The 10,953-nt window shown below is 44.2% G+C and overlaps 1 protein-coding gene across 1 annotated transcript in view; it reads right to left on the bottom strand.

Annotated features, from left to right (window-relative positions):
- The window catches only part of LOC126203656 (dynein axonemal intermediate chain 4-like), a 49,212-nt gene continuing 38,259 nt past the window's right edge, over positions 1-10,953 (bottom strand). Inside the window, exon 5 of the mRNA XM_049938058.1 lies at positions 1-420. Coding sequence (XP_049794015.1) covers positions 1-420 — 420 coding nt within the window. The remainder of the gene's footprint in view (positions 421-10,953) is intronic.

The following is a 10,953-nucleotide window of genomic DNA, read 5'->3' as shown; positions in this document are numbered from 1 at the left end:
TCATCCGAAGGGCGGCCCGAGTTCTCGCAGTCGGCGCGCCAGCTGCGGCCTGGTGAGGACGGCGGCGCGCAGGGCGTCCGCGAGGGCGTCGGCCTGGAAGAAGGGCGGGAAGGGCGCGTCCTCGAGGGCGAACACGTGCACGCGGCCCGCGGCGTCGCCGGCGACGAGCCCGCGGCCCGACGGCGTGAAGAGCAGCTGCGTGCAGAGGCCGGCGGCCGTGGCGGAGGCGGGGCTGGGCGCGGCGCGGCGCAGGTCCCACAGGAAGAGGCCGGGCGCGGCGGCGGCCGCCAGCAGCGTGGCGTGCGACGGAGACCAGCAGGCCGCCTGCAGCGGCGCGCCGTGCCGCAGCGTGGCCAGCGCCTGCCACGCGCCCTGCCGCCACACGCGCACGCACCCGTCCCCGCCCGCCGTCAGCAGCACCTGACACCGGCCACAAACAGCACAAACATGGCTCTGAGCACTATGGGACTTAACGTCTGAGGTCATCAGTCCCCTAGAACTTAGAGCTACACTACTGGCCATTAAAATTGCTACGCCAAGAAGAAATGCAGATGATAAACGGGTGTTCATTGGACAAATATGTTATACTAGAACTGACATGTCATTACATTTTCACTCAATTTGGGTACATAGATCCTGAGAAATCAGTACCCAGAACAACCACCTCTGGCCATAATAACGGCCTTGATACGCCTGGGCATTGAGTCAAACAGAGCTTGGATGGCTGTACAGGTACAGCTGCCCATGCAGCTTCAACACGATAAAACAGATCATCAAGAGTATGGCGTATTGTGACGAGCCAGTTGCTCGGCCACCATTGACCAGACGTTTTCAATTCGTGAGAGATCTGGAGAATGTGCTGGCCAGGGCATCAGTCGAACATTTTCTGTATCCAGAAAGGCCCGAACAGGACCTGCAACATGCGGTCGTGCATTATCCTGCTGAAATGTAAGGTTTCACAGGAATCGAATGAAGGGTAGAGCCACTGGTCGTAACACATCTGAAATGTAACGTCCACTGTTCAAAGTGCCGTCAATGCGAACAAGAGGTGACCGAGACGTGTAACCAATGGCACCCCATACCATCACGCCGGGTGATACGCCAGTATGGCGATGACGAATACACGCTTCCAATGTGCGTTCACCGCGATGTCGCCAAACACTAGATGCGACCATCATGATGCTGTAAACAGAACCTGGATTCATCCGAAAAAATGACGTTTTGCCATTCGTGCACCAAGTTCGTCGTTGAGTACACCATCGCAGGCGCTCCTGTCTGTGATTCAGCGTCAAGGGTAACCGCAGCCACGGTCTCCGAGCTGACAGTCCATGCTGCTGCAAACGTCGTCGAACTGTTCGTGCAGATGGTTGTTGTCTTGCAAACGTCCCCATCTGTTGACTCAGGGATCGAGACGTGGCTGCACGATCCGTTACAGCCATGCGGACAAGATGCCTGTCATCCCGACTGCTAGTGATACCCTTCTGAACTCACCGATTCCATATTCTGCTAACAGTCATTGGATCTCGACCAACGCGAGCAGCAACGACGCGATACGATAAACGGCAATCGCGATAGGCTTCAATCCGACCTTTATCAAAGTCGGAAACGTGATGGTACGCATTTCTCCTCCTTACACGAGGCATCACAACAACGTTTCACCAGGCAACGCAGGTCAGCTGCTGTTTGTGTATGAGAAATCGGTTCGAAACTTTCCTCATGTCAGCACGTTGTAGCTGTCGCCACCGGCGCCAATCTTCTGTGAATGCTCTGAAAAGCTAATCATTTGCATATCACAGCATCTTCTTCCTGTCGGTTAAATTTCGCGTCTATAGCACGTCATCTTCGTGGTGTAGCAATTTTCATGGCCAGTAGTGTACTGAAACCTAACTAACCTAAGAACAACACACACATCCATGCCCGAGGCAGGAATCGAATCTGTGACTGTAGCGGTCGTGCCGTTCCAGACTGAAGCGCCTAGAGCCGCTCGGCCACAACGGCCCGCCAACCAGGACAGTGTAGCCGCCGCTGGATCGAGCAGGATACGGTGGCCGGCGTGGTATGACCAGTTTTCGTCCAAGTTGCGAAGCGAGTTCTTTCGTTTCTTCGGAAGCGGAAGTCGGCGATGACAGAATGGAGGCGTGCGTTCTACAATCTTTCTCAAACAATTTTACAGAAATTATTCGATAAATAAATTTGGTTTTTCCTTTACATGTTGCTTTATATGTCAGCTTCATAATGATGTGCCCATCATTTCGTTAATGGTCGTATTTATTGTAATATTTACGTGGAAGTAAGACACTTTGCGAAAGTCGAAAATGTTTTCAATGAAAAAATTTTGCGCTTGATGCACATTATACAGTAAGTTGCTGCGTATCAAATTTAGCTAACATACTGAATGTTTCTTTCGACTTGGGTGGAGGTCTCTATCTGTCACCAATCTCGAGAAAATTGATCTGGTTTAGCACATTCATGTGTGGTCGCACGGCGCCAGCGACAAAACCAGAATGAAACATCCGTAACATTCCTCATGTTTCACACACAGTTAGATTGGTTTGTCGGGCGCTCGACTGCGCAGTCATCAGCGACATATGCATACAGTTAAATGTCACTTCGGCAAATGATAGAACACAAAGACAAGAGTTGGTGTATCGTTGTTATACAAAACTTCGTTATCTTCCGTGCTATTCAACTAACTACAGACTTTTTCGATGAAAGAATGTAATTAAAAAAAATGGCTCTGAGCACTATGGGACTTGACATCTATGGACATCGGTCCCCTAGAACTTAGAACTACTTAAACCTAACTAACCTAAGGACAGCACACAACACCCAGTCATCACGAGGCAGAGGCCGGGAATCGAACCCGGGAACCCGGGCGTGGGAAGCGAGAACGCTACCGCACGACCACGAGCTGCGGACAAAGAATGTAATTGTTACTGGCCATCGATAGCTGGTGAAACGAGAAATGCTATGCGTTTTGGACAAATACAACTGAAGAAATTAAACGTTTTTTACTGAGGATGAGCTTTTTCGAGATACTGACCGTATTTTTCATCAGTTTTTCACTTAATAAACATAATAAACCACTGTATCAGAACCCTCTCGCAGTGGCGTCTGCATGACATGTTATTGAGGCCAGACTATGTAAACTCCGCTGTGTTTTGGCAAGAGAAGCAAATTTTAACCTGGTGACAAGAAGAATGTGCAGGTTTTACTCAAAATTAGCCACTCGTGACACTTTTCTGAAAGCTTCAAGTGGTTAACAAGCTAAGGGGAAATAAATCGCATTTTCGGCGGAATTCTTTTTAGATACTAACTGAAGCAGTGGTGACACATCTATTTGGATGCTAACCATGCAAATTTGGGCTTCTGGGCGCACCACTTAATATTTACAAAACACGTTAGTACAGGCTTCGGTTTAGAACAGCACTTCCCCTCCAGTTCTCGGCGTTTCCCCTACAGCGCCTGCCCACAGCCCGCACCACAACCACTCTCCCAACGCGTACACTGTCCTCTGTCCAACTGCTGCCCGTGGTATTCCGCGCGGATCCTACATTGGTATGAGCACTCGGCCAGAAACCAGCCGTTACCGAAACCCAGGGCGCAACTGCAGCATTATGCAATGGAAACTACACTATCTGATCAAAAGCATCTGGACATCTATTAGCGGAGATTAATACGAGGTGTGTCCACTTTTCACCTCTCAGATTGCTTGAACTGTGCTGGGGACATTTTCAATTAAGAGTCATAATGTCCGTGGAACAAGACCCTACCGTCATTGGCAAAGACATCAAGCACTGGAGCGATGCTCGTCATCCACAATAACGTTCACATAGTCCACAACTGACATTGTGGCTTCTTTTACTACTGAAGGTCCCATGGAAGCCCAGGTGAATGTCTCCCACGACATAATACTATCCCCACTGACCATTGTCTCTAGTACGGTACCTGTTTCGATAAGCCGTTCATTATAATTCATCCCTAAGGTGTTCCATTGGCTTCACGTAAGGGCTCTTGACAGACCAGTCCATTTCAGGAAGTTTATTGTCCACAAACCGTTGCCTCATAGAGGCTGTTTTATGACAGGATATTTTGTCATGCTGGCACAAACAACATCGCTTCAGAATTCTTCCCCTACTCTTCTATTCTTCCGCTGTGGCCATTAACAAAATGATGGTTACGTCATGTTGAAGTGACATGCGAAGATATAAGGAACGCAAAAACGAATTTATTTCCCGAATAGTTTCCGTAAAATCGTTTGAGAAAGACTGCAGGGCGTCCGCCTCTATTCTGTCATCACTGCGCATCTACAATTGCCCGAAAGCGGGCAACTGATCTGGACTTCGGACGAAAATCGGACGCTGCGCAGCGGCTGCCGTATCTCGCGCGGACTCTAGTTTAGGATTGACTGTCTGGCAGGAGCATACGGAGGCGCAGCTCAAATTCGCGAACTCCTCACTTTAGAAATATGGAACTTCTATCAATGTGTTCTGCAAAAGCTGCACCCCGCTTTCATTTTAGTTTTATTTGCGGCAACAAATTATTAAGACGACGTGCGGACAATTCACGAAAACGAATTTTCTAACGACGTTACCGAATTTTCGACATGCGGGAAACTTTTTCGTTATTAAATTTAAGTGAACACATTAACTGAATTAAATCTTAAGAATACATCAAATTTTCATCTGCTCGAAACCGGAACTCAGACTTTTCTAACACGAGATACTTTCAGTTAAATATGAAGCACTATGGTCTGCTAGCGCGTCAAGTACTAAGCCTCACCCTTATGCTTTTGTTACGAGAAGCAGATTGCTACGTTTATAATTAACCTGTTATTAATTTTTCTTATTCATCTACTTATTTACGACATAACAAAACGTAACATATATGCATGTGTATCGCAGTGAGAAAACGTGTCTTAAATAGGCCAACTAGTATTTGGAGGGAAACAAAAGCGATACAAGAAAACGTTACTTCGGTATTGCAGCCACTAAATTATAAAGAGTAATATTTATTTTGTGTCGTATAGACTGAATTTCTAACACGAACTTCATTTGGAGTTTGTTGCTGAGGAGCCCTTTTTATTAAAATGTCAAAACTTACGAAAATTTGATTTTATAATGTAGCTATTTAAACATTGCAAATTCAGCACTTTGAACAAGCAATTGAATCCGCCATTACTTCATTTCTATAGCGAAATCGAAAGACTCCACTAACATCACTTTCGTCGCTATGACAGATACCTGAAGTATTATTCTTACTGTAACTATTGTAAATTTATTAACATAAACCGTATCCGACTATCCTGAAAAAAACCCGAGTCTTTAATAAGGACCTATAATTAGCTGATTGTCGGATTTTTCTGTCTGTGATAATAATTTCAAACATAATGACGAACCTCATCATCAGCAGGTGGTTCTATATTGGTAATCCGCTTACCCATAGAATGTTTTCCCCCCAAAGACTTGCAAACTTCGATATTTTTCCAGCTTCCTTTTATTTATCGAACATTTCCTTGTCCACCCAAATTATAGAGTTTTTGTTTATGTTCAGAGCTGCATTCTATCCATTACATTGTTAACGGAGAGCAGCGGGCCCCATTAAATTTCTCAGTCTCAAAGTAGGCGCATAATGCCCAAAGCATTTTTCTCGACTGACCTCGTACGGAAATCCACTGACCAAGAGAAGGATGCGATCTTTTCCACTCATAACTTTTCTCGAACTTCTTTCCGATATTGTTCAGCTTCACAAAACATATTACAACAACAACAAACAAGATAAGAACTCCTGCAACAGCAGAAACGACAACAAAGCAAAATCACACGCTGCAACGATCACACAGGACAGCAGTCTGCCAGAAACTCGAATACGGTGCAAGAGGGAAGTGTTGTGAGAATTAGATTTATATTCTGGAACTGTGTATCTGTAATCATGAAGAGTGTATTCTTTGTTAGTTAAGCTCATTAATATGTGACAGGAAATTTAGAGTTTTGTAATGTATATACGAAAAGTGCAAAATGATTTGTTAAAATAATGAAATTTTATAATATGTGTATGTTTATAAGAAAGAAAATGTTTATTGGAATCTGGTTCATGCTTAGGGCACTTGTAAAATGTAAAAGATGTAGTGGAGCCCCTCCGCAAGCTCCGCCATCGGGCAGGCCGTTCGCCGGCTGCCGGCCTTTCAATTTGACGCCACTTCGGCGACCTGCAGTCGATGAGGATGATGACAGCACAACACCGAGGTCGTGGGTGGAGAAAATTCCTCGACCCAGCCTGGAATCGATCCCGGGCCCAGAGGATTGACAATCCGTCACGTTGACCATTTTTTTTTAAATCTCATTTTGTTCCTTTTAGTTCCTTGCATCTGCTCGGGGCGGACGTCGCAAGACACCCATTTCAGTTGGTCGTTGATCCATTAACTCAGTTTGCTAACCCTCTTTTTTTTTTCGTTGTTGATCGTTGTGTTTGGTCATTGCGGACGTCACAGGACATCCGTTAAAGTTCGTTTGTTGATCTTTCCACTCAGTTTTTTTTATTACAGAGGCCAACCAGCTCTATGACCGAACACGCTGAGCTACCGTGCCGGCTGAACCGGAGGACTCCTCTGACCGAAGACGCTGAGCTATCGTGCCGGCGTCCATTCAGCTACCGGGGGCGGACAACAACGGTAGTGTCATGGCGCGACGTAAAAGGTGGTTTTAGCGGTCGAACTGTGCGGCTCCTGAGTGTGAACGTTACGCAGTCAGTGGCTAACCGTTGCACGATACACATCGACGGTGCCGAGAGAGGCAACTGGAAGCTGCTTTGCAAGGGATTTTTGCCTCGGATGTGGATCTGGCTATTGTTTGGTATTCTCGGCAAAAAGGAATGGCTTTAATATGTTGAAAATCCGACGCCAAGAAGAACTTTTATAGAGCATTCGAACCTCAAGAGCCGTGAGTACAGTTAGCCGCCATGCCGCTTGCCACCAAAACTTCGCCGTTGCTTCACGAACTTCATGCATCCAGATATGTATATGGGCATGGACCAGTTAATTTGTGTGAGTGGTTTTAATAATAATTCAAATGCTATAAATCTGTGTTCGGAACCATATCTTCTATGCTAATCACGAACCTATGCAGGGTCCTCTCCTAAGTGCTGCTAAAACCGAGTATCCTGTATTAAATGAATAGTTATTGCTTTCAAGTGATTCAAAGTGGTTTCTATTTGTTTGTCAAATGTAAAAGGGGTGGAAAAAGTTAAAGCTAGAACTACAGAACTGAAGTCAGATAGGATTTTGCTAAAGTAGCCTACTTTCAGTTCATTGCAAAGTATAGTTTTGCAAGAATACAGTGCCAGATTGTGTAAATGCTACTGTCTAAAATACCTGCTTCACAGGTGATAAAAAAGGCAAATAAGTTAAGCTCATTTTAAACATAATATGGTCTTGATGACTATCGTGAATGATTCCTTTTCTTTACTTTAACTGAGCTCAGTGTTGAATATTTTGTCTTACAAAGTAAAATATAAACTATTCGAAGTGCAGTTAAGGATTTGCTTCGTTTGAATTATAAATAAACGGGAAGCAGTCTTGATCGCATTAAGTTTTTTAATGTGGTGACCGGTTTCGATCTTATTATAAGATCATCTTCAGACCATAGATGTCTGCCGGAGGCGGTGGCGCATGGCAACCCTCTTGCTGGTGGTGTACGTTGCAGTACACCACCAGCCACAAGCAAGAAGGTTGCCATGCGCCACCGCCTCCGGCAGACATCTATGGTCTGAAGATGATCTTATAATAAGATCGAAACCGGTCACAACATTAAAAAAAATACATGGGATCAAGACTTGTCCTGTTTATTCTTAATAATTATAGATCGCTGTTTCCTATTATAAGATCTATGTTTTTTAAGATTGTTTGAATTAGTCTTTTCTACTGAAATAATGATAGAGCTTGACTAGTGACACTATACTAGTTTATGGGTCCCCATCATATTCTTCACAATAAGAAAGATAATTCGACTATTATTGCTACTAAGGAAATCTGACATATGTATGGAGTGCAAATAGTGTAATTATGATTTTATTTACCTTTATTTGTGTTTTTACATGTCAGTTGCGATAGAAGCTCCTCATGTCCAAATGTAGTTCTGTATTTCATGCAGTAATATTTCAGTATTGGTTTAAGTAATGATCTTGAGTGTAGCTATTGTTAGTATGAGGTTCGTGGAAAATTTGCTTCCTATGCTTACTGGTAGCTGCTGCTACACACAGCTCAGGCTGCCCTGTGTCAGTTTGTACCCTGTCTGCTATTCAAAGGGAAATATTAATGAAACTAACTTCAACAGCCAATACTCAATTTTCTTAAACATATCTTTCCGATGAATGTTCCAATTGGCTGGTGATTGTTCACTTTTTTTTAATCACATTCGAATTTTTCCATTTTCGTTAATCCCCAAAGTTAAAGTCTGTTTAGTTTTTCTGTTAATTTCACCATATTCAAAATTATAGTCCGATACCTTGACCCATTAGACACACGCGCGGTCAGAATTTTCAAAATCCTCTCAGAGGGTAACATTAGCTTGTTTCACGGCAGGCTAGTGCTACACGCCCTCTACTACTTCCGTCGTAGCTGTTAATCCTAAAGTAATTTTGTATAGACTATAGCGATGTTGACGAAGGAGTCTCGAGCGAAGTCGACTCACCCCAATAATGTTCCAATTCCCTCAGTTCGGGACTCTCGGTAGATTATTCCTTTCAGGCATGTTGTCCACAAACCATTGCCTCACGTGATTTCCCTAAATCACTTCAGGCAAATGCCGGGATGGTTCCTTTCATAGGGCACGGCCGCCTCCCTTCCTCATTCTTCCCTAATCGTAACCGGCCGGAGTGGCCGTGCTGTTCTAGGCGCTACAATCTGGAGCCGCGTGACCGCTACGGTCGCAGGTTCGAATCCTGCCTCGGGCATGGATGTGTGTGATGTCCTTAGGTTAGTTCGTTTTAAGTAGTTCTAAGTTCTAGGGGACTGATGACCACAGTAGTTAAGTCCCATATTTCTCAGAGCCATTTGAACCATTTTGAACCCTAATCGTAACGGGGCGATGACCTCGCTGTTTGGTCCCATCTGCCAAACCAACCGTTGCCTAATACATGCTGTTTTATAACAGGGTGATTTGTCCGAATCCTTCCTCTACTGCAAACACCACACAATGCTGCAAAATGTGTTCATATCCATCCACATTTAGAGTTTTCTTGAGCGCAATAACGGGACCAGACCATAGCAACAAAATACATCCCCATACCGTTCAAAATGGTTCAAATGGCTCTGAGCACTATGGGACTTAACTACTGTGGTCATCAGTCCCCTAGAACTTAGAACTACTTAAAACGAACTAACCTAAGGACATCACACACATCCATGCCCGAGGCAGGATTCGAACCTGCGACCGTAGCGGTCACGCGGCTCCAGATTGTAGCGCCTAGAACACCACGGCCACTCCGGCCGGTTACGATTAGGTCGTTTTAAGTAGGACCTTCCCTGTACTTCACTTTTGCCACTACACATGATCAGAGGTAAAGTTGTCCAGACATTCCCCAAACCCATACCACTCCATCGGATTGCCGTTGCTCCAAATCGCTTGTATCCAGTGATCCTCAGTCCACCGCCGGAAACGTCGCTTAGCACTGCCTACAGAAATGTGTCGCTTATGTCCCTCATTCTTTCTAACACCCTACGCGCATTCATTGTGCGACTCACAACTGATTCTGTGCGGCCCGCAAGTCATCAAAAGTTGCACTGGTTTGAATTCCCGTGCGTGCCTCTCGCTGCAGCGCGGCACTGACAAGGAGACGGCACGAGCGTGGGGTGGAGGTTTTGTCCGAAATTTTGTGTGGTGAAAGAGGACCCCTAACAGCTCACATGGTAAAATATTAGGACGCACTACCCGGAAAATCCCGGGAAAAATCGATCCAAAGTTTCTTAGGTGCCTTATGAGTGTAAAATGTTAGTCCATTGCCGAGCCGCCGTCTGGCCTATTCTTGGAATGCTGTAATTTATCACGTCAATTATCTGTCACCTTATTTATGTCATTTAATTGTAGCCATTTTTGTTACTGTTTTCGTGGAATTAAAAAAAAATAAAGATGTGTAGGGCTCGTACTCTTACGCCAGAGGTCTCTCGGGTTCTATTCCTCCTCTGGCACTTTTTTTTCTTCTGTTTCATTATCTTTGTTAATCCACCAATTATTCAGAAAGTTTCCCAAACCTACATTATCTTTAACAAATTAGTTACATTATTGAATAAAAATTATTTTATTTTTGTCCTACAACACAATTCATGGCGGTGGGTTTTCCATTTTTCATTGTAAAGTATATAAGGAGAATCATTGGGTTTTTAATCAGAATAACGAATTCGATTGGGAAACATTCAATTTTTATACATATAATAATTACAAACAAGAACCGCAGTGGTAATTATCGTAAAAACAAACAAAGCAATAATTTTGCGACATCTTGCGCAACATATAAAAGCGGATTTTTTACAATCACAGGGCGTTTGCAATAAATCTGTACAAAAATATGCCCCATTAACATTTACGAAAATGTTTTGAGTTTCTGATAATTTTGAGCCAAATCAGGCATATTGAATCATGTCTCGAATATTGGTGACGATAACTGATGGTGAATTATAGAATGAATTTTTATACAGTCTTCCTGGGAATTAATTTCACAATTCTCCTGTAACAATGCGCTGCAATTTTGCAAGCAAACAGAAGAAAAAAAAAGTGCCACAGGAGGAATCGAACCCGAGACCTCTGGCGTAAGGGTCCGACTGCTAACCGTGTTTTTTCCCATTTTTTTCCCTTATTAAAACAACCATATATGTACATAAGCACAAAAAAAATAATGAAGTGCTGGAACTGTTTCAACACGAATTGTATCCTACAATAAACTGAAGAACACATTTCAATA

This window comes from Schistocerca nitens, chromosome 1, assembly GCF_023898315.1.
Source record: "Schistocerca nitens isolate TAMUIC-IGC-003100 chromosome 1, iqSchNite1.1, whole genome shotgun sequence".
Classification (NCBI taxonomy): Eukaryota; Metazoa; Arthropoda; class Insecta; order Orthoptera; family Acrididae; genus Schistocerca; species Schistocerca nitens.
Note: the sequence above shows the minus strand (reverse complement) of the source record. Positions and strands in the feature narration are given on the sequence as shown.